This window comes from Nelusetta ayraudi, unplaced genomic scaffold, assembly GCF_046127955.1.
Source record: "Nelusetta ayraudi isolate G7.1 ecotype Tasmania unplaced genomic scaffold, CSIRO-AGI_Nayr_v1 ptg000056l, whole genome shotgun sequence".
In the NCBI taxonomy this organism is placed as follows: domain Eukaryota; kingdom Metazoa; phylum Chordata; class Actinopteri; order Tetraodontiformes; family Monacanthidae; genus Nelusetta; species Nelusetta ayraudi.
The window spans coordinates 2,626,500-2,650,823 of NW_027466106.1; the positions used below are offsets into that span (position 1 = coordinate 2,626,500).

General features: G+C 47.3%; 1 protein-coding gene across 2 annotated transcripts in view; it reads right to left on the reverse strand.

Annotated features, from left to right (window-relative positions):
* fmn2a (formin 2a) overlaps window positions 1-24,324 on the reverse strand; it is a 37,623-nt gene that overhangs the window by 6,465 nt on the left and 6,834 nt on the right. The window contains exons 3-13 of one of the 2 annotated variants that reach the window (XM_076038399.1): window positions 24,016-24,159; window positions 21,618-22,435; window positions 21,022-21,163; window positions 18,140-18,227; window positions 13,330-13,391; window positions 7,119-7,210; window positions 6,898-7,027; window positions 6,013-6,159; window positions 5,344-5,403; window positions 4,383-4,503; window positions 1,326-1,418 (exon numbers count right to left, since the gene is read on the reverse strand). In XM_076038399.1, coding sequence (XP_075894514.1) covers window positions 1,326-1,418; window positions 4,383-4,503; window positions 5,344-5,403; window positions 6,013-6,159; window positions 6,898-7,027; window positions 7,119-7,210; window positions 13,330-13,391; window positions 18,140-18,227; window positions 21,022-21,163; window positions 21,618-22,435; window positions 24,016-24,159 — 1,897 coding nt within the window. The remainder of the gene's footprint in view (window positions 1-1,325; window positions 1,419-4,382; window positions 4,504-5,343; window positions 5,404-6,012; window positions 6,160-6,897; window positions 7,028-7,118; window positions 7,211-13,329; window positions 13,392-18,139; window positions 18,228-21,021; window positions 21,164-21,617; window positions 22,436-24,015; window positions 24,160-24,324) is intronic. The other variant, XM_076038400.1, reaches the window with a different exon arrangement.

Genomic DNA, 24,324 nt, shown 5'->3' on the forward strand with positions numbered 1-24,324 from the left:
GGCTGCTGATGTTAAAACAAGCCTTCATCTTGCACCTTTGAAGTGGACCAGAGTATCTAAATATTATTGGGATATAGATATCAGACCACGGAGAACCGTTTGACTCCGGGGCCAAACGCGGCTGCAGAAGAACCATCCGAGCATTTGTGGTGTCGCCTTTTAACATTTTCACATATTCACATATTCAACCAAGAAGTGGCATCGCTTGGTTTGATATTTTTCAAGGCATGATTCCTTCAAAGACTATGAAGAGCATCGCCACTTCTGGAAAAAAAAACAACAACCGTGAAGGGTCTTTTTTCACCCAACCTGTTTTTATACCAGATTATGTACCAGATTTATGAATTAAATAAACCAGATATTTGACTATGTTATAAATATTTCAAACGGCAAAAAATAAAAAGCAGATAAAATGTATCTTTCATCTCGAATGTGATCCTCTTGAAGTCAGCGAACCGAACTGACACCTATTTTTGATACCGACATAACTATGCCTTCGGTATCCTTTTCAGCACGTTAGCATGTTAATATTAGCGTTGAGCCAAAACCACAAACAGACTGGACAGTCTCAGTGAAGTGAAAGGAAGTCAAAAGGAAATTGCTGCAGCGCAATTAAAGGTCTTTATCTCGAGGAAAGCGGACGACAAAAACACGTCATGGTTCTGAAAAGAAAATCTTTTCTTTCGCAGCGTCTGTGTCTTCTCTCCGCCGCCGTCCACATGACAGGTTCACCTCCGGTCGTAACGGATTTTTCTGCCTGCAGTCAGAGCAGGCTGCACTCTGTGGCACGAGGTGGAGATTCAAGATAATAACAATAAAAAAAGAAGATCTTGCAACTATACGCAGTCATGATCAATCAAATCTGATAAGCACGCTTGAAACAATTGCTGTTATTATTCAGCACGCCCAGGCGTAAACAGCGGTTCCTATAGAAACTGCCTGGAGTGAACTCTACTGAGGAGAAATAAATGAGAGAATTTGCCAAAGCAGCACGAGAACAGAAAGCTTTCACAATCAACGAAGAGTTATGACTTTGGAAATCTGCATCAAAGGGAGTTTGGACAGCAGAGGCTTGCAAACCAAATACTTCATAACAATAAAGGATATAAATGTTTGCCTTTTTGTTAAGTTGTGCTACCTCACTCATGAACAAAGATCAGAACTCTCCGTACATGCTGGTCAATTTCATTTCATGTCACTGCATTGAGGATGGAGTTCATACTTTCATAGCGGTAAAACTATTAAAACTCACGACGACAGTGGAGCAGTTTTTGCTCACAAACTTCTTTAGTTTTCTTCGGTTCGATTAAAACAAAAGTTCTCACCTTGGCTCAGAAATTCATCCATTTTGTCCTTGAAAGGCTGCAGGTTCTCTTCCGAGGACAGCTTGCGAACCTTCTCCGTCTCGGCCGAGCATGCTGAAACGGAGGGGGGAAGCGATCGTGACGGAACACATTCAGAACAGTCAGAACACTGCAAGGTTGTTCGGGGTCAAGAGTAACCAGCAAGCGCACTTTGTGTGAAACGGTTAAGGCGAAAGACTCGGACTGTTTCGCGAAGGAATGGAGGAGAAAAGAAAAAGGCAACATTTATGTTGACGTTTGGCTCAGCTGTTTTGAGATATGTGTGAATGTATATACACATGTGATATTATACGTCATCATCCTTGATTTAAAGAACCCGGAGAATGAAACTGAACCTAAGGGACAGGGATGTAAACACAGCTAATAGATAATGTTGGATCCCTCAAGGTCCAAAAAAACTAATGCAAAAAAAAGCCTTTTGATTGGACAAGAGGCATTACATGGAGCAAAACAGTGCCTGGACTCCCGACTTTATTTACTGCAGGGGATCCGACTGGAAGTGAATGAGAAACACTGCCCTTACAGCAGCAGCAGCAGCAGCAGCAGCAGCGAGTTTCCCTAATGACAAACAGCCAGTCTGGTCCAGTTACTCTTTGTGCCAGCAGAAGCAAATACACGATTAAATAAACAAACAAATAATAGCCTCGGTTTCAGTGAGGTTTGCAGAACCTTTTTTTTTTTTGTTGCTGCGAAAGTGACAAAAAAAAGTGACGCAACCTTCAGCCTGCGACCCGCAAGCCTCGACCTCGAGGGCGGCGTTAAATATCTGATCAAACAATTTGCCCTTCGAGTGCAAACCACACAGTTCACTTCGTCCGGGTTGAGTTTGCAATGCCACTGCTGCATTGCTGCTGACTAGATGACGGCATAAGACCGACACTGTGACTCATAAACAAGGATGTATTGTAAGAACTGGATACTGTACTGGCAATATGGCGGCATGCCGATTTTTCCCAGTGGCCACTTGAGGGACTGCAGCAAAAATAATCCCAGGGGCCCAAAAAGCATTTTTCTCATCGACTGCAATACAAAAATAAACGCCTTTAAAACAGCGGGCAGGAAGACTTCATATCTATTCTTTCTATTGTAGATTTTTTCAGTTATGATCTTTTAGTCGTGCTGCTGTGTCTCGTTCTGATCGGCCGCGTCCTGACGTGTTCGTAACTGACCTTCTCCAGAATCGTTCCGATTGGCCAAATAGATCACGTGAGTTACAGAGGCATGATGGGAAGTGACTCTACTCGGCATGCTCTATTAATGGGAAAGTCAAAAACTTTTTTGGCGCAGGCGCTGGGTGAGCGGCTTCATTGAAATGAGTGGGCCGCCATCTTGTAGTCTGGGGTCCTGCTGCTCATAAACGGCAAATCAGGCGCCTCGGCTGCTGCAGGAGCCGTTAGTGTCGCTGCCGTCGTCACGCTCGATTAGCGACCGCGGCGCACGTACAGGGCCGGACCGAAGGCCACAAAGCCGTGAGGCGGGCAGTGGTGGGGACGGGGGACGGTGGGGGTCAGAGCTGGGCGAGCGCTAATTCATGGAACATATGGCACCTAAAGCTGAAGAAGGTACTGGGAGAGGAGAGCTCTCTCTCTCTCTCTCTCTCTCTCTCTCTCCCCGCGCTGCTGGCTGCCGACTGCTGTCCTTCCAGTGGGCCAAGGCCATTTCAGCACCGCCTCCCCATCGGAACCCCCCACCCCCACCCCCACCCACCCAGTGGGAACTGTCGTCGGGAGCCAACGAGTCTGCTAGAGCGCTCAGCCGGCCCGCCGCCGCCGCCGCCGTAACGAGGACCTCGGCAGGTAGAGCGAGCGATGATGTATTTATGCTTGTGTCACCGCCGCGTGCGAGGCGAGTCCATTTCCCCCGCTGAGCGACCTCCATCTTTACGAAATGGAGAATAATGGACAGCCCGGAGAGTAAACACAGAGCGGAGGGGAAACAATATCTGGCAACGTGGACGAGGATCCTGATTGGTTTTGCAGCAAAGGTGCATAAAACAGGACGGTGGGCTGAGCTGGAAAGGGCTTTGGATGGAGTGTGTGTGAGGGGGTGGGGGTGGAGGGGGGTGTGGGGGTTGAAGATCGAGCAAACTTGTGTCCTCCTCGATAGGAGGCTCAGTTCTGTGGGCTCGTCGCTGGCTGGAAAGTGTTGCAGCGCTAAGTGAGTTGAGACAGGAACTGCGTTTCCATTACACCTGCAATTGCGCAAAAACGAAATATCGCAATAAAAACTGGTAATGGAAACACCTAAACTTCAAAAAACCTCTCCAATATGGCTAGAAGGTTTTGACGCTCTCGCGAGGTGGTTTTTCAGACGCATCGCCAGAGAGGTACATCACAAAAATGTCATGGAACCACTTTTTTCCACATATGCGCTTCACACCATTCAATGGAAACACCAAAAATCGAATCTATTTTGCGAAAAACTGTAATGGAAACTCAGCGAGTGATGAACGGCAGTGTTTCCGTTCATCAGGATTCCCAGCACGCCAATAATTGGGCCGACGTGTCGGGCATAATCCCATTTCCGCGCTTCTCATTGATTCTCAACAAATCCGGCATTCCATGCACGCTATCCATATATTTAATTTAAGTTAGAATTCTGCCCGATGCTTCGCTCACTGACCGGCGGCCACGTCGGCCACTCTGAGCCGGCGCAGGTAGTAAAGATCGCCGACCTTGCCCTGCCTATATTTTGATCTCCGTTACATGAGGACAGTGAAGGCGCACCGGGGTCCAACAGGAGTCCACATCTGACAAGTCACATCTGCTTCTGCTTAGCCCGTCTGTATGACAAACAGATGCAATCTCTGCGCTGATCCGCCTCTAAGATCTACACACGGGAGAGAAAAAGAAAAGAGGTTCCTCGTCGTCGTGCGCGTGGACGTATCGGCGGATTCTAAAATTTATTGCCCCGCGCACGTCACCGGGAGAAAAATCCACTATATTCGACCTGACATAATGTGTTTGGCTGGGCCAGGCGCTCCTTTAGTGCGAGGTTTTGAAATGCTGTTGACAATACCATTGAGGTCTTTCCTCAGCTTGCGCAGGTCTCTTTGAAAGTCGTCAAACTTCATCTGGGAGGCTTGAAAAAGGTCCTGGGGCTCCGGCAGGGGGTAGACGCACGTCTCCCTGCCAGCATCCTGGTCACACACACACACACACACACACACACACACACACACACACACACACACACACACACACACACACACACACACACACACACACACACACACACACACACACACACACACACACACACACACACAGTAAGAAGAAAGAAAGAAAAAGAAAAAAAAAAAAAAATCACACATGAATGTCAAAGTCAATCTTTCTCAAATAGCTGTGGGCCTCTACAGCTCGTTCTGTACACAGACGCGATTGGAATAAATGTCTTTGGAGACCCGTGTATACTTATCAGCAGTCCAAACATCCTGCAGCAGATACGGCAGAAACGGCGGCAGATAAAAGGCCATTAGGAGAGGTGCAGAAAGTACATTACAACTCCCTCCGTCAGACGCACTACCGGGGCCCATTACGAGCGCCGCGGCCGTGTCATGCAGGTTGATTTTGGCGAGCGGCACTCCACTGAGTTCATCTCATCTGGAGAAACCTAATTATTTACACTAGCGCTCCTTTGGATGCTGTGCCAACGAGCAGACTGCAGGTTTGAATGAACCCAGACCAAAGCGGAGCGGCAGACGAAGAGTGAGAGACAGAGGGCGAATTAGAAAAAGGAAAGAAAAAGAAAAGAAGAAGAGGGCCATGGGGAGGAGGAGGAGGAGGAGAAAGAGGAGGAGGAGAGAGATTTGTTTCTGCCCCATAAATGCGGAAAGAAAAAATAAATAATTTGATAAAGGATAAGCCACGGTATCCTCTGGCAAGAGGGGAGATGAAAAGAAAAGGCTCTGGAAGGATTTCTAAGCAAAATCAGAACTAAAACAGAAAAGTGATTCAAATAAACAGGAACCAAAACATACCTCATCAAAGTGCCTTAGATAGTAAGCAACAGTGTAGGACAAAAGACTCTGGGAGTTATCCTGAAAGACAGCAGAGGAGGAGGGGGGATGAAAATAAATAAACCCAAGTCCCTTTTACTTATTAATTTAATCATTTCTGAGCAGGACGTTTTCATTTGTGCAAGGCAAACAAGAGCAGAGGCGGCGGAGGCCGTAGGATAAATCAAGACGCGGGGACGGGCGGGACAACAAAACAAGCGAGCCGGGCTGGCTGTCATAACTCAGACTTGGTGGAAAGTTTGATGTTCTTTCTTTATGGATACCTTACTTGGTCCACCAGCACAAAAACACCACGCCACTGCGCCCTTATATGGTCGCACCGAGGGCACACTGAGCCCTTTATGATATTGAATAGGAGCAGTAAACAGAGGCGCTTCTTCTCCTCTGGCCCTCATGTTTGGGCTGAAGCTCCCTTTGGACGGTGAGCTCAGGGACGCAGATAAGACAAGTGGAAAACTAAATCAATATTTACAGTCACTGCTTCATTTTCTCCCTCTTTTTTCCCTTCCTCTTTCTCCACACATCATCCACGGAATAAGGCCAAATTTTTTATAGCAAGGACAGATAAGTCTATGCCCCATCTACAACAAGCAACGGCATATCACTTGGCGCTTCGCACGGCGAACTCACGCTGCTCTTGACGTCCTTCAGTTTGGGCAGGATGTCCAAGGAGAAGCCGTCGGCCTGCCCCCGAGAGCGGTTGCCGCCGTTCATGAAGTTGCCGAAGGCCAGCACCAGCCCGAGCACCTGCAGCACGGACTGGCTGGCCTGCAGAGTCTGGGTGCACGCAGCGCACAGAGGAGTGAGAGATTCAAGATTCAAGACCTTTAATTGTCATCGTGCAAGTGGAACGACGTTTTGAGGGGTCTCACGGCTTTCACACGGAAAGAAAAAAATAGAAATATACATGCAATAGAAATATAGCACTCATGAATGAGTTAAAAAAAAAAATAACATATGGAAAATAAAAGACATAAAACACTCTGCAGCTGCGTTTCTATTCCATTTTTTTGCAAAATAAAAGCGATATTTACAAAATTTCACGTTGAGGAGGATGGAGGTACAAAACATTTTGCGTTTTGGAGCAGCTATTTGAAGTGAACTGGTCACGTGACCCCAGTACGTCACATCCAGTGACGTGTAAATGCGAAAAAGTGTTTCCATGACACTTGTGCGATATACCTCAATATCAATGCGTCTGAAAAACCGCCTCATCAGAGCGTCAAAACCTTTTAGCAACATTTTAGGGATTTTTCGAAGTTTAAGTGTTTCCATGACCAGTTCTAAATGCGATATTTAGGTTTTGCGCGATTCTAGCGGTAATGGAATCGCAGCTTGTATTTACAAAAATGAAATAAAATGAAATAATTGCACTGCGATATTGCAGTATGGCTGAAGTGCATCGTCAGTGTTGGACTGCAGAGCTGCACCATGATGTGATGGAAGATGACAGGACAGTAAAGCGGAGGCCTGCAGGCGGTTCGTCCGAGTCACGTTCCGGGTGCAGCGGCCTACCTTGCACACTCTTTGAAGGATTTCCACTTTCCGCAGGATGGAGGCAATGCACTCCTGGAAGGTTGACTGGAACAGGATGCAGAAGACGCGTTCGGAGAAGTTGGGGATTTGGGAGAGCTGGAACAGAAACCTGCCAAAGGCAAAAAAAAAAAAAAAAGTTGTTTATTGTGCAACATCCACGGAGTGATCCCCCATGACTGTAGCGTGGACGTTGCTCTTACTGCTCGGGTTTGTCCAGTGGTTTGGCATCGGCCTTGTCTTTGGACGCTTTGACATGCTTCATGATGCCATCCAGCTCATCGGCCTGGGCCCTCTGTTAAATGAAAAGAACACAGCGGAGCCGTAGTTGAAAAGTTGCAAGATCAAAGTGCAAATAGGACAGTAAATACGAATACGAGCTGTTTTTGAATGAGCGGAAAATAAAAAAAAAAGTAAGAAGTTCTGTGGTTTCTCAAGGAGGAAATGCTCTCTGAAGGACGGAGGGCGAACAGCAGTTTGCTTTTCCATTTTCGTTTTGTGCAGCAGGAAGAGGGCTTGACACACTCCAGCCCACCAGTTGCTATGTCACTTTTTCATGACACGCAACAACAATTTGACAGAGGTTTGTGCGTGTTTGGCTCCATTTTCCGGCAGGATTTTTTTTTTCTTTTTCTTAAACACGGCAGTTAATTGTCGACTCATGCGCTCAATCAGCGCGACCAGACTTTTTGTTTTGACCTGTGATTGTTTCTTTGTATGGAGCGTGTTTTCTTTTAAAGCATCCGTCAGCGTCAAAACGCTGGCAGGCAGCTCACGGAGATTTAATGGGTTACCGAAGCAAAAAGCCCATTACACGCACATTTAAGCATCACAGGGCTAATTTAGTGAGTCCTTGGCGATCAAACATTGACGAGAATATTGTTTCTTCTAATGTTTCCTCCAGGGCTGCTCGTCAACCCGCCCGAATCCCGGCGCAGCACATGCGTGATTCCTGTACATTAGCATGGGCAGAGAGGATCGCACATCTGTTCATTGTCAGCACGGCGCAAGGAAAAATTAAAATCAATTTCATACCGGCATACCTACGTACATCTGTGTGGGTGTGGATGTGTGTGTGTGTGTGTGTGTGTTTAGGGGGGAGGGGGGGTGAGAGATTTTTGATTCATCAACATAAAAGAGAGGGACGATGACAAGACGGGCAAGAGCGCAAAGAGGCTTGAAGGCAGAGTCGAGTTTCTTTCGCGCTGCGCTAAGATGGTTTTCTGCTGTAGCTACACTGGTGTAATGTGTACCATGCAAACAGAATAAAAAAAAAAGAAATACATTAGAATATTCCTGACAGGGTGTTGGAACCATCCTGTTGCATGCAAATAACCAGCTGCTGGTGAGAGCAAGGCCTTTTTTTTCACCCTCTGATGAGACATTTTTCAAGTATATTATCAAGTATATATATATATATATATATATATATGAGCACCTCCATAAAATATATCATCTTCTACATCTAAATATAAAAGAAATAAACAGGTAAATACTTGTTTTATCCATAAACAGGGTGTGAATTAAGATCCTAATGTTATCATATTTTTTTTTGTCATCATCAGCCAGAAAAGTCATTGCAACACAGACTCAATCCAAACCTGCACATGAACTAAATTAAAGTTAAATACAACAGTCAGATCAAACTGCAAAACAACAGTGAAGTTCCAGTCTCCTACATGCAAACCGGTAATTAACTCAATCAACTCAAGGTCTTTCCGAAGATGTTTTTTTTTCTTTTTTTTAAAGACAGACAAAGTATCCAAAAATTTGTGTTTTCTTCTGCTGCCTTTCTGGGACCAATGTTTGAATAATACCATTAGGTTCTGCACACTGAATTTGTATGTATGACAGTGATCCAGCTCACGGTGAGATTCATTAACCTCATATAAGATCAGAAGTAGAGAAGAGAGGAGAAGTGCACGACACTTCCAGCAGGGATAAAGTGTGAAGAGCAACAGATTTCTTTTTTTTCTCAACCCAAATTCAGTGTCAGTTTCACAAATGCCTCATTCCACATTCCAGGCGGTTTTCATGCACTCAGCCACTGGGCCACAGTTTCGCACAAGGTGGTATTATGGGGTGAAAAAAAAAGAAAAAAGATAGAGAGATAGATATAGAGAGAAAGAAGCCAGAAATGCCACTTCATTTCACAAGAGGAAAGGACAATAGACGCTAATGTGTCTGACGCAGTCGGGCAAACAATGAAACCATCCACAGGACGAGAATGTAAACTCTGTCTCCGTCTCCTCCGCAGAGCACAGAGCCAGTGAAGGGCGAGGGCTGTGTGTCTGTGTGTGATGGAGGAGGTGGGGCGGGGGGTCAGAGCCCTCTGCATCTCTCCGGGCTTCGGCCTCGACGTGCAACATCAAACGGCGCCATCAAACTCGGCGGAGCCCCGATTAGTATTCTGCACATCGCCGCCGCCGCCGCCTTGTGCCGGCGAGGCCGCGCGGCCCTTCACCCTCTCTGGAGATGTTTTCAAGTGTAAATACATTTAATACAAAGCAGATCCCTTTCAAAGGGCAGCGGCCGAGCCCGGCAGTGTTTGGTGTAATTGGGGACAAGTAGGCATTAGCGTGTGATCTCTGAATTGCTAGGGCATGTTGCAGCGGTTGTGAGCATGAGAAACGCGGTCCCATGTGGAATATCCGATGCAAAGGAGAGTCGGATGATATTTGGGAATGCCGGAGTTCTTCGGGTTGGCCAAGTGGTTCTCATTAAGCCACTCAGCAGGCCGGCCGGCCTGGCTGGCCAGCCAGCCAGCCAGCCAGCCAGTCGAGGCTCCACTATTTATGTCACTCAATTTTCAATGAAACAACATTAATGTCATTATTTGTACATGCAAGCTGGCAAAGAATTGCGTCCATACGACAGAGTGGATTGTGGGTAAACATGTCAAAATGCGTCCGGACGTCAACGTTGCCCGACGTTTGAAGGGGACCGTTAGATTTTCAGTCCTCTGCTTTGTTCGGGCTGGATTCTAGTGGAGCAGCCCTTTCCTGGATTAATTAGCCCCATGTTTACAACCTCCTGCTAAAACTCTTGACACTTGCTTAAAAGTGGGGGGGAGCGAAAGAAGTAAAGAAATATTTTTTGAGCAATGCATGTTCGCCACAAAGTAAATGAAGGGTATTTAAATTCCAGACGACTGCCATTTATTTAGATCTTTGCGTTTGTTTATCCCAGGCATTTCAGTTTGGCAGCGCTACTCCATTAATTACCCACCCAAGGACAGGAATTGGTGAGATATTGTTGCCCTTTGTGACGTCACACAAAGGGCACACAATTAAAAGACTTCAACAGTGCAGCTCGCAAAAAGAAGCAACGGATGGAGTTTCATCACTTCTGGGGACAGACAGGAGACACAAATCACTGCGAGGAAACGGTCAAGTAAATAAATATGCCAATATGGAACGTAAACTTTATTTATCATCACTGTCAGCATCAGTGTAAGTTCAAGTGGCAAGATCTTTGTGTTCATTCATGTAGGTGAGGTTTGTGGGTCAGAACTGCGTCTGCGAAACTGTGCTCTGTATAAAAATTCCAAATTCCTACAAAGCCCATTTGCACACATTGGCCAAAGGGAATTTTTGCAACCTTGTGAGAATTTTACAAGGACGAAAAATCCAAGAATAGAAGCAGACGAGGGGAGAATGTGACATTCAGCCACTGTCGCTTGAAAGGGTCGTGCAGCACAGACGGCCAGTCTGGGTCCAGATTATGACTTGTGGGCAATATTAGCGGTGAGAAACGTCCCACTATCAACTTTTTTTCTCCCCCCTCTCCGGCGGTGGCTTACTGTTCAAAGGGGACAGGAGGAGCAGCCGTAATCCGCCGCTCGCAGACCGGCCGGCTCGGCCCCCGCGGTACAGTATGTGCAGCCTCTAAGCGCCTGGGTCAACATGTTTGTTTGCGAGCGAGTTTGTGTGCGTTGCATGTGCGTCTGGAAAGAAAGAAGGACGGAAAGAAGGAAAGAAAGAAGAAAGAAAGGAGGAAAATAAAAAGAGAGGGCCCTGTGTGATCCCCCGCTCCCTCGCGCAAGCGAGCGGAGGGTGTAACCATTAGAAGCCCCTCGCATTCCTCAAGAAAGGCTGACTGTGCTGCCAACTGTGGTTTAGGGGGCTGGAGACCCACAGACAGGATGGAGTCTTGCAATACAAAAGAGAAACAATTTGGCTCCTCGACTCAATAACACGGCCTCGGGCCATCGGGGGAGGGGGTGAGGGTGAGGGAGGTTGAGTGGAGGGGTGGTGGGAGGGAGTCAGAGCAGGAGAAGGCCTTCCAGTCAGTCCCAGGGTGAGCGAGCGCAGAGGTTACGGGACGTTTCTTTTTTTTTTTTTTTTCTTCCCTCCTTCTCCTCCACCCTCTCGCTCAGGAACCGTTCATAACTCGCAAGCTCGTCCCATTCCCATGATCAACGTTATTAATATGGCCCTGGCAGCTAGCGAGGGCCGGGCCTCCTGGCCCCACCCCCCCAACCCAGCTTTGGTTGTGCCAAGGAGCAAATTCTGGAGGAATTTTGCAGCATTTCAAAACTGCATTACAACCGAGAATGCGGAAAAGGCCCCCTTGTGTGTTTCAAAAAAATGTCACTGATACGTTCCGGTTTGCCAAGATGGCTGATTGTGTATTGAGACGCACTGGCAACCAGTGACAGCAGGTCCGGCGAGTATTTGAGTGCGATATCAGATGATGTAATTCAGTGATTTTTCGCAAATAGCTCAGCCTTTCCTCTCGTTTTCACAGCAAAACAAAGCTTTGGGGCTTTGTTTGCCGTACTGGGAGCCGTTCGGTTCGATAAACGACTCGGTTTCCCAGCCAGCCGTTTTTGCACGCTTTGGGGCGTGACCGGAGATCAGAATGCTCCCGGGCTGGAAGTCCATCAGATCCGCTGTGTGAAAATGAAATGTTTACTGTGGTGGGTGGAGTGGAATTTAAAAAAAAAAAAAAAGTTTCTCCCTGCGCTGGCCATCAGACAGACCCTGAGCAAGAGTCAGCGTGTCGCATACCGCTGCAGTTTTGTGGCTCGGCTGTTTGTTTTGGTGCTCAGAGCGAACTTCCTGTCAGCGAGGAGGAAGAAGTGGAGAGAGACGAACTGAGCGAGCCGTGAAGAGGCTCCGTCCGCTCACATTCAAGGGGGCGTGTTTGAACTGAGTGTAGGGCTGTAACAAACAATTACTTTTGTTGTCGACTAATTTATTGATTATTTTTTTCAATTAGTGGATTAGTCACAATCGGCATCTTTATTTTCACCACCTATTTCGGACTTCTGTTCAATTAAACAATTCAGTTAAACAGATTTCCTACAACTCAAATATCGAATTAATAAGCCCTAAATAACACAGTTGATGAGTAGATGTTGAGATGTGAAAGAGTGCTACAATTCAATATAAATACTAGTATTGACAGGAGCTGTAATTCACTAATTACTGCCGTAAAGTACGCATTTACCTAAGTGAACTATCGTTCGCTAAGCAAATTGTTGTGACGTGCGAAAAACGTATTATGTACTTGCGTCATAAACTGACGATTAATTAAGTTTAAGGTGTTCGCGTATCGCCGGAGTGCTACCATGGAATGCTAGGTGAGCTTCACAGAGTTAGCACCTAACGTGCATCGCTGCTTCATTTTCTATGAAAAATTCCCAAACTTTAGAAACTTACGGTCGGAGTTTTCGAGTCTTTTCAGAGAAGAAGCCGTTCTTCCTCTGTTTTTTTTTTTTTTTTTTGCAGGTGGTGAACAACATGCGACACTGCCACCCTCAGCGCTCAGTACTGCACTGCAGGTACAAATGAGCACGTAGCAGCCGGAGTGCGATTTTATCATTCAGCAATTTACAATAACAACAACACGACGCGTCGACGCTTCAATTTTCGCGTCGATAAATTTATGTTGCAGCCTTACTTCCAACGCCCCGTCAGAAATGTTTTTTGGAGCTGTCACATATTCAACACTATTGACTAATGTGAGAATGTGAGCGTATCCTCAGGTTTTATCCCATCGTTGGTTTGGTTGCAGCCAGAAAAGAGTAACCAAAAAAATCCTCGAAATGCTTCAAGAGAATCCTCCTTGCTGCCGTAATTCACAGCAGAGAGTCTTTTTCCCACACTGAACGGTGCGGCGAAGATCGCTCTGCGCTGTCAGCGGCGGCACTCTGTATAATTACACTGGGCTTGTTGCACAACACTGTGTATTTATGTGATTCAGACTGGCAGGAAAGCGCAGAAATGTGATTCACGTTGGTATATTTTCCTTTTATTGCTCTATTTACTTTTGCCAATCCATTGCAGACGTGAGCCTTGATAATCCCCCCCATTAAAAGTTAACAAAAAAAAGCCCCTTCAAAAAAAAAAAAAAACATTTGTTCCTGCTTTGCCCGTACACACCTGGCTCTGGTTCTCTTGTACTCACATTTTCGTAGAGGGCCTGCAGAGTCTCCAGGTCGACCACGCTGTTGTCCATGTTGAGGACAGCTGGGGGACAGAGAGGGTGACAAGGTCAGCAAAGGTCATTCCTCCTGCAGCTTCTCTAGGAACACAACTTAGAAATTAGAAATGATGGCAACATATCAAACCAATTTCCTTTTTTATTATCATTATTATTACTATTATTATTATTACAATTATTAAACCAGCGTTACTTGCGGCTCCGCTGTGAAACCGGGGTAAATTGTTCTGCATGCGCGCGACCTGAAGTATGTTGTTTGCACTGAACACAATCACCGCTTGTGTGCCAAGTTACATATCAGCTCTCATCGCGACGCCAAAGGAGGAGGCGCTGCAAAAAAAACCTAAAACATAAATACCGTTGCCTTCGAAAACCTGTCAAAGGTACAAAGATCTGTGTTTGAACTCCTGTGTTTGAATTCCTGATGTCGCCTTTTTGTCTCGGCGCGAGGACCTGGCGCCCGCGAGCATTAATCCTTTGAAAGTAAATGTTTAAAGACAAACAGAGCCCGGGGGTCTGCGGTGTTGAGGCTGAGGTGTTGCTGTACGCGGACGCCCTGTGAAACACCCGACACCTATATATGTATTTCTGTGGCTGTGGGTGTCCCAAATTACTCATGTTGTTTTGATCTACTGATTTGCTGTTATGGCACGGGAGGAAAGGGCTGCTGTCAGAGGGGATTAGGAAACCAGGGCCGGTTCTGACGCACGACTGGTGCACCACTTGGAGAGACACACAAAAATTAAGAAACGGGAACAAGTTCCCATATTATGCAAAATTCACTCAGCATGCCCTCCCCACATACACACAGCCATAATTTGTAACTAAAGCCCTGAAGAAAAATCAGACACCAGAAATTGTGATTTTGGGTGGGCCGCCACCACTAAATTGGATGGGCCATCCTCTCTCTGAGAAAAACCTTGACAACTCACACACATGATTTGAGACGTTAAAACACAATAGGGAACTTTGTTGTTTGTCAATGTTTTAGCGCTAAAGCTGCACTCGTGAAAAGTCCACGAGCTATGCTGACAGTCAGAACCGGAGCGATTCCCACACGGTTACAGTTGCTAATGCGGGATTGGACAGTGAGCAATTAAGGGGAGGGCCGAGCAAAGGGTCAGTTTTGTGCAATTAGATTGTTTTAATCAGAGAATGTTTCAGCAATTGATCTGTTTTCTTTATTTTTTTGCTTATTTGTGCAAAAAACAGCTTTTTTGTGATTTCACAAAGGACACTGGTACGCCACGGACAGTTTTTCTTGTGGAAGAAAGACTCCACTGAAGTCTGCAATAAATAAATACATAAAAAGGGTTTTTAAGAAAAAAAACACTGGGTGCAACCTGGATCGGCTGAATCATTGTGAATCATAGACCGGGAATCATTATTCTTCCAAACTACTCGACACATGTGGGAGCACATCAGCAATCTCACATCCAAAACAGGAAGTGTGGTTTCTGATCGGTGAAATGACGAGAGCTGCAAACATTTTAACACAAGCAATTTTTCCCAAGGCGTGGAAAAATGTCAAAAGTTTATATGGCCCGTTAGAATTCTTATGGTTGCCTTCGCTTGGCAACAAATCGCACACGGGCCCTGGCTGCTGCTACTGCTGTCTCTGCAAATAGTGAAAATGGGACGACAACAAAAAGAAAAAAAAGAAAAAACACAGGTGGTCACAGGGGGAGGAGCCAACATGAAGCTAGGTGGTGTTCTCACCAACCTGGGAGAAGCATCATTCAGTGGCGGCTGCTGGTGTTTCAAAGCGGGGAAGCTCGTTTTCAGCCTCAACATACAATTTGTCCATTTATTTGTACTTATTTGTAGGTCTATTGTCTGTCATGTACAGCTTGCTATCTGCCTCGTTGCCCTGTTGCCGATCATGCCTACAGTATGAATGAACAAACGAGCTAACGCAACAACATCAAATTCAAACTATAACAAACAAGCGTGACGACTGAAGCAGGACGGTGATGATTGTGTAGTATTTATCTTTTCACGAGTGAGTTTTCTTTCCGTTTTCTGTGGTGCTAATGGTTTTAGCGAGCTCCTGCTTCTTTAACCACGGCGTGCTTCCGGTGTTCTTCTACTTCTTCTCCCGCCTTCAGGGAGTAAACTTGTGGCGCCACACCAGGCCTGGCATAGGTACTACATTGTTTCAGTAGTTTCCAGCGTCTCCGTGTAAACAGAATTTTTTTGAAGACGGCTTCGTGTAAACGCTTTTTTTTTTTTTTTCGAGAGCGTTTTCGAAAATGTGCGGTTTAAAAAAAATCTGTCTCCGTGTAAACTGCCCCTTACACACCTAAAAATGAAAAACCCTCATCTCACTTCTCCAATCCATCGTTACGCAGATTCTCCCCTATTTGATTTCTTCGCAGCTCCTCTCCCGAGCAACACTCCCTCTGCCATCCGTGTTGTTTGGTGTCACTCTCTAATCTTCTCACACTCTCTCCTCTCCCGACGAGCCACCGCAGGAATAACTTCCGCCTCTCCGACTCCGGCTACAGTTCCTGCACTTTCCCCGTGCTGGCCATTTGGTTTTCATTACGCTGCGAACCAGAGCCGGGCCGTCTGGTTTCGCTGAAGATGCCTTTTAAGAGACATTAGCATAAAACCATATCATTGCTCTGACACAAACATCTGAAAGGACAAAAAGCCAGAACCCATCTGCCTGGGTGGACCCCAATTACCACATTCAACCCCTGCATGGCGCCAGCGACCGCCATCTGAAGCTGTGACTGGTGCGCTGCAAGGCCCGCAGGAAGCCGACACGGCACGGATGTGTCCGATGAAACATGCAGGGTGTTGGCCAAGTCTGACAACAAACAACAACAACAGCTGCCGGGAAAAGAGAGACGGTGGGGGGGGGGGCGCAGAGTGGGGGTGTTGGGGGTGAGTGCCGACTACTTGCTGAGCAAGACGCGATCCAAGTCAGTGTTTCAGGAGCCGGGCTCTCCTCCCAGTCAGGGCCTCGCTTGCCACCGTCTCCATCAGGACCAGGTATGACAGCGATTCACCAACACGGAGGGGAACAATCGATAATAAGCCTCTGTTTCACAAACAGGATTTTTTTTTTTCCCTCTTTTTTTCTGTTGCCTAAATCATCTTAATCATCTGTAGAGACAAGAACACAATGGCTTGACAATGTCAAAAGTGAAGTGAGGATAAATCCTCTCTGGTATTTTAATAAAATTATGCGTAAGCTATTATTCCCTTTCGGTAATCATTTAAATCATTGTGAGCGAGTAAACACAAAACACACTTTGCAGGGGATTTTAGAGCGGCACAGCCTCTTTTCTCTTCTTCTTTTCTTCTTCCTGCTCTGCGTAGAATTCCAACGTTTCCAATTTAGCAGCCCGTCATGTGTTTGAGACACACTGTCCTAACATGGGAGATGGATGGGCAGACTAATGAGGGCAGCCCTCGTCTGCCGTGAACTCCGAACTTTCACAGATCAAGGTCTCACTTCAGCAACTGCATCAAAAGAACAATACGTGCATTGGACGCAACAAACCAAGTGGAGCTGCAAGCGAGTGTTTAGACACGAACATGAGCGAAGACTGAGGCCAGTAACTAAAACGGGAAAACAGTCTGTTCTCATTATCATCCAGCGAGTGACATCACTGTGAGTGGGATGCGCAGACGGGACGGTGACGGCACATGACAGCGAGACGGAGGGCGAGAGCTGGAGAGAATCACGGGTGCAGGCGGGGGATGACAAACGGGACGAGTCGACAATCTCGGCGAAGACTGAGGAGCTCACAGATAAGAACCCAGCATCCCCTCAGCATGTCCTTGACTTTGTTTAGAGACTTCATTAAAAGTCTCCTTATGTGGCATTAAAGCAGTGGTTCTCAAACTTTCTCTGTCACGCCCCACCTTGGAGGAAGAAAATTTTTCATGCCCCCCCCCCATATTGACCCCATAGACTTGCATGGCATTAGGGTTAGCAATAAGGCTGGAATTCGGGTTAGGGTTACTGCTGGAAGTAGGGTTAGGGTTTCGGGGTTCCTCATGGGCTAGAAGCCCCAAATTTGACGTGGCTGTGTCTTGAGGGATCCCGATGAACCTGCAAGTGGCCCCATGTCTCTAGGACAAAGTTGACTATTGACTCCATAGACTTGCATGGCATTAGGGTTAGCGATAAGGCTGGAATTAGGGTTAGGGTTACTGCTGGAATTAGGGTTAGGGTTTCGGGGTTCCTCATGGGCTAGAAGCCCCAAATTTGACGTGGCTGTGTCTTGAGGGATCCCGATGAACCTGCAAGTGGCCCCATGTCTCTAGGACAAAGTTGACTATTGACCCCATAGACTTGCATGGCATTAGGGTTAGCGATAAGGCTGGAATTAGGGTTAGGGTTAGGGTTACTGCTGGAATTAGGGTTAGGGTTTCGGGGTTCCTCATGGGCTAAAAGCCCCAAATTTGACGTGGCTGTGTCTTGAGGGATCCCGATGAACCTGCAAGTGGCCCCATGTCTCTCGGACAAAGTTGCCCTAATTGCATGGCATTAGGGCAGTGGTTCTCAAACATTCTCTGTCAACAAACAACGCTTTACAATGGCCTCTCATTCATCCATTCACTCGCACACTCATACACCAATGGGTGGCCGCTGCCATGGATGGTGCTGCCAGTTCAAACATGTGGATTTGAACCGCCAACCCTTTGATCATCAATTCGCGACCCGCTCTCCCAACTGAGCCACAGCTCCCCAATTTATTTATTTTTGTCTAAACCTGAGTGAGTCAGACGGCCGCCAAGACTTCTCATCACTCACCGTTGTGGATGTCCCTCATGTCCAGGTGGATGCTGGACATCAGAATGCCGACCGCCTGCGAGCGCTTGTTGTTGAGGAGTTTCACCACCTCGGGGACAAGAACGCAGAGGTGTGAGTGTGCACAGCGGGAGCAGAGATCCGACATGAACAACACATCTTTAATAATAATAATTGCTCGGAGGCAAAAAAAAGACGAGGCGTCCGCGCTCCTCGCCGTGTTTACTTCTGGGAAGGCCAGGCGGAGCCATCACGCCGCCAGGCTGAATTACGAGCGCAAATGTATCCTTTTCCGCAAATTTTCCACATTCATCATCTCTCACCCGCGCAGATAAATCACACGCGTAAAACAGGCGCGTGTCCCAAGTGCCGCGCGGACGCATAAATTAAAGGCTGGAACCTGGAGAGAGAGAGAACTCGGCCGTGGGTTGGTTTGCATCAGCGCAGACATGTGAATGCAGCCCAAGCCATTTGTGTCCCATCGTGGAACTGTTTGCAGGAAGCCGCAAAATAATGTTTTGTTGAAGAGCTTGAAGAGTTGCCAGGCGTTGACCGTGAGGATGAGAGAACATGTGACGTGCCCAGTGAGGGTCCAGTTCCAGTTCAACTACATCCTCAGGCAGTGTGAACTCATGGTGGACTGGATGTGTCATTAGCAGTAGGAGACTTGAGCCAGAATTATGAATCCAGTATCATCAGCTGACTGGGAAGCTGCCAAATAAACAAAGAACTTCAAGCAGTTAGGAGGACAGAATTCCTTGCAGCTTATCGGGCCCGTTACTTCATCATGGAAACCAGCGGGTCCAAGAAGTCAACCTCAGATGTCTAATTGTTCTCAGAACGACTGTGAAATTTACTTCAAGGAAGCGTGCTAGAGACAATAGAGCGACAAAACTAAAGTCGTCATGGTCCAATTCTGCCGACCATCTTTTGCTTGCTTACTGCCCTTTGTGATGTCAAAAGGATCAATAACAGTTGTCTCCAGCCAGTGTTTATTTACCATTTGAGTCGCCCTCACACCGCCTTGTTTTCATATCCTTCTAAACACGTAGAAGGTCCAACAAAGTACCAGCAGGAAGTTAAAACCCAGCATTTCCACAGGAGGCTGTAAGCAGAGGGCCAAATATGAGCCAAGAAAATGGTAATTGAAAATATAATCTGACGTCGATTTATAAGAAGACGTCAGATTGCACGTCACGACAGAGAGAGAACAAAACCGTAGCATATTGTTGCAGACAGGAAGTGATGCGAGTGTCTCTGCGGACAGACAGCAGGGTCAAAGTACAACACCGGGTGTCAACACGGCTCAGTGGAGGCCCCAAAAAAGGAGTGACGTGAGAGCTGCTCTCTAATGGTCCCTCTGGAGAAGATGCTCACAATACCAACTTGCACTGCAAATTTTGTAGATAGGATCCCCCCCCCCCGTACGATATAGAAATCTACGCTTTTCCCTCAAGTGCCATTTAACCCTGCCAAGAAACCACTTGCACGTCACTTCTTTACATTTTTTCTGAAGCCACACCTGAAGTTCAGGACAACTTCACGTCTTCAGCATCTCTGTTTTGTTGCAACATAATTATATCGCAGGCCGTGCGTCCGCGGGGGACTGAAGTCACACCAATCTGTCTCTTGTCACATGCAGTTTAAAATAACAGGCAACACAGCACGATGTTCTCCGTCATGCGGTGACTCCTTCAGAGTTCTGTCCGTCGGAGGAGCACACGGCACAGACGGGTGGTCTGGATCAGTCTCACCGGCTGCTCCACCAGGGAATCAGACTCCCTCTGTGGCGTCTGTCAGGTGTGGAAGCAGCAATCCAGCAGCTGCGGAAGTGTCGACAGCCCTTCTGACGCCTCCTGTCTGAAAGTGATTTTCTTGCACTTGGCTTATCAGTTTTTGTGTGTGGGTGTTGCTTTTTTTTTTTTTTTTTACCCCCCTATCGCTGTTTACTTTGCTGCAGGACCGGATCAAATCTGCAAGGTGAAACTTTTTTTTCTCCTGTTTATTTTTGGCCTCAGCTCACCTGCTGATGTTTAATTTACTCTAGTAAAGGCCGACACTTCCAGCAGAGGAGAAGAGTGGAGTACATGTTTCAGTTTATCTATAGCCACAAGTGAAAAGAATATACATACATACATACATGTATGTATGTATATATGTATGTATGTATGTATATGTGCACAATATATATACTGTACACACACACACACATTTTTTCAAGGCTACCAATTCACCATGTTAATATTTATGTGGGGAGGTGCACGCACACAAAGCTGTACATTAAATACAGTTTCATTGAGAGCAACAATCCACCTCAAGCAGAAGCCGCCAGGTAACCCTGCCGGATCTCCGCCGTTATTTTCACGAGCAGGACATTAACGCAATAATGTGGAGCAAAGCAACTGTAACTTGCGGGACAAATGTTTGACTAGCAGATTAATAGAGTGACATGAAGGGCACCGCAAGAGGCAAACAGTCAGACGACGGGGAACAACGCAATTAGAGAAACCACATGAAGCAACACACACACACACACACACACACACACACACACACACACACACACACACACACACACACACACACCGTCATGAGGTTTCCTCACCGCACGCGAGACGCTGGCTCGGTGCCACCCGGCGGTTCCCGGGCCTGGGTGTGTGGAGGTGACGGTGGGTTGGGAGCCGGAGCTCACAGCCCCACCACATAATAACCGTCTGGCTGTAACATTCTGTCCTGTCAGTCGCAGCGGCTCGGAAAACAGCGGCGGTGGAAAAGTCCGGATGGGGAAAGATGGGAAAAGCCCTCGGTGGCCGTGGGGACGGAATCCACACGGGCGTAAACAAGGCTTGGGGGAGCGCAGGAACACACACGGAGCCGCCACCTACCTGCTTGGCCTTGGTCTTGCTGATGGTGTCCGAGATGGGCTTCTTCTTCTCCTTCACGGCGCTCTTGGAGAAAAGCTCAACAAACTCGTCAAAGTCCACGGTGGGCTCCACCACTTTCTCCCACACGAGCGGGTCGACGTTTCTAAAGAACCAGAAAAATTAATTTTTTTTTTTTTTTTTACATCTGCATCATCTGAGGCTTCAAAATCCACTTTACAGTATTTTCAGAATGTCGTATCACCGCAAAAATGAAGATTTATTTGTCGTGTCCAGATGCTTTATTGTAACTTGTTTGTCATTGTTTGCAGATTGAACATATTCTGCCTTTAATGTGCGTGTAAATCATAACTTGGACTTGTATCCCACTGTAATTTCTTTTCCCAGTCTTAATGAGGGAAAGAAAAGAGAATCCCAGTGGAAGTCCATCTGCTGCATGACCACAAAGCCTCTGGACTGCACCGCCGCTTTCATTTTCCGCGAGGTTTGCATCTCATGCCGCCATCGTCACCGCCCTGATGTGAAGTGGACCAGCTTCTTCTCAGCCTTCCTGGAAGAACATCGATCCCTTCACCATGATGGCTCTTTCTTACGCTTACTTTTTGGCGTGCAGCTGTATGCGCGTCCAGTAGAGGGGCTTCATGGGCTTGGGGGGCTCCATCACCGCCTTGCCCTCGGCAGCTTCCTGGACCAGCATGGACGGGGGGAGGGGTCCTGGTGGAGGTGGAGGGCCCAGTCCGGGTGGAGGAGGAGGCGGCGGAGGTCCGAAGCCAGGCGGCGGGGGAGGTGGCGGAGGCCCGAAACCAGGGGGTGGAGGAGGGGGAGGTGGAGGGCCGAAACCAGGGGGCGGCGGAGGAGGAGGAGGAGGTGGAGGAGGGCCGGAACCGGGGAGTGGAGGAGGAGGAGGAGGTGGCGGACAGGATCCAGACCCAGGGAAGGGAGGGGGAGGTGGAGGAGGAGGTGGCGGTGGCGGTGCAACACCACCAGGTAACGGTGGGGGAGGAGGCGGTGGTGGAGGAGGAGGTGGGGGTGCACCTCCAGAGAAGGGCGGAGGTGGAGGAGGTGGAGGGCCGCCACTCTGCTGTCTCTTCTGGCACGTGCACACGAAGCCCTCAGGTTTGGGTCCCGTGCCGTTGCTCAGAGGCACGGCGAACTTGAAGCCCTCCTCCACCGGCGAGGTCTGGATCGACGCCTCCCGGCTCGCCTTGCCCCGCCTCCCCACCGCGCCTGCCTGCGAGGCCCTGTGATTGGCTCCTGCCTTCTCGCCGTCGTCGGTGGCCCTCGCCGAGGACGCCTGCTGGCCCTCCAGCGCGGCGATCTTGGTCTGCAGGTCATCGATGGTCCTCTCCAGGTGAGGGATGAGGCAGCCCTCGTCCTCCGGAGACGACCGAGAGGATGTCGGCGCCCTGCCGTCTGTCTGTCAGTGAGAGAGAGAGAGAGAGAGAGAAACAAAGCCATTTTTAATCATATTTATGAAGTTGCAGATGATTAGTTTTGCCTTTATCTACATACAATTGTATCTAAAGGACCCCTTTTATAACCAAATTTATATCTTTATTTTTCAAACAGGACATGAACAGCAGCCCTGTGTGTTATATTATCCACAAGGAAAAGACCTCTTGAAAAAAAAAGTATATTTAGCCATCTGTTTGCAGCCGCCAAGAAAATAAAACACAGGATTTTAGCTTCCTGCTAACGCTGCTGTGCTGTCAGACCTCCTACATTTTTGTCAGGGAACAAAAACATTCAGCCATTCAGGAGGTAGAACCAACACTGGAGAGAGGTGCCAGCGCCCCTTGTGACATCATAAAGTAGTGATTTCCATAACAGTGTGTTTTAAAACAAGCCGGCTAAAAAAGCGGAGCAAGCGAAAGATGTAAAACACAGACTTTTCCTATTGACTGGCAGTCCACAGATACTCCAGCATAGTATAGAGGCTCAGATTGTACAGGATGTTTAAAGTACTGGCCCCGTGGATTGAGTATTAATACATACATTTGTAAATGAAATGAAAAAAATAATCTGAGGAGTCAAGCCTCGCAAGGATCTGAGCGAATACAAGCGGCAGAGCTTAGTGGCGGCTTTAAGCTGGAGGGAGGTCACGGTGAAGTCCACTGCGTCTAGACTCCATCAGACCTCTGGCTCCAGACTGGTTAGAGCAGGAATGAAGGGATAGTGAGAGATTTGACCCCAGCGACAGCGAGTCTCGTTGGGCCTCACATGGGGAGGGACCCAGTCGGCTTGCACGGGCTTCCAAGGAGAGCCTTGTAATGTATTAATTCCTCCAGGAGGGCCTTGATCGGGACAAGCCTGACCTCTGCTGGACTGACAAGCACCTAACAACTAAGCCGCTTGTCTGTTTTTTGCTTTTTAATTTTATTGATTTATTTATTTTGGGTCAAACTCATGGAGTTTTTTTTTTTTTGGTGTGATTTTGAACCTTGACCACAGCGACTGTGTCTGCAATGTCTGCACATATGCACCACAGAAACTGGCCAGACCTCTTTGGACCCGTTTACAAAACTAGAGCATTTTTTTTTTTTTTATCTTTACTTTTTTCCCCTGTGTTCCCAGATGGGTTTATTTATTTGCAGCCATGATCTAAAAACTGCTCCAGTTTTGATGTTATTCAGACGAGGGCTGCTGTTTATGTATCACTGATAATCTTGACAGGCTTCAATATCTACCGCGGCCAGTTCATTTTTATTGCCAATCATGGACGTAGGCTCTTGTTTATGCCTCACTAGTTGGATAAACAAGGCAGTAAATGAGAAATCTGTGTGTTTTCTATTATTATTACCAGCCGCTTTAACTTTGGTACATCATGTCTTACGTCAAAAATAGTTTTATGTAAAAATTATATATTTAATTTCTGATTTATTTATTTTTTTGTTTTTTGCCTCGAGCACCAATGCAAAAGCAAACAAACAAACGACATAAACCAAAAGATCAAAACACCCAGGTCTTAATCACACAGGAGACGTGGACGCAACCAACCTGAGTGGGCGGAGCTCTGGCTGTCTGCTGCCGGGGGGCCGTTTTCAAGCTGCGCTCTTTGCCTGTCTTCTGCCCTCCATAGAGCTCCCACAGGTTAGTGGACACTGGCAGGCCCACAGTGGCCCAGGTGTAGAGCTGTTCCTCCTGCACAGTGTAACAAAAGTAAGTCCAAAATGCACACAAAAGACTCAACGCATTAGATAATGATAAATAATAATTGGATTTTGTAATGATTGCACTAAACAAGTAGATGAGATACGTCATGTTTAACATGCTGCGGGGTTAAAAGGTCAGCCTTTTTTTGGGGGG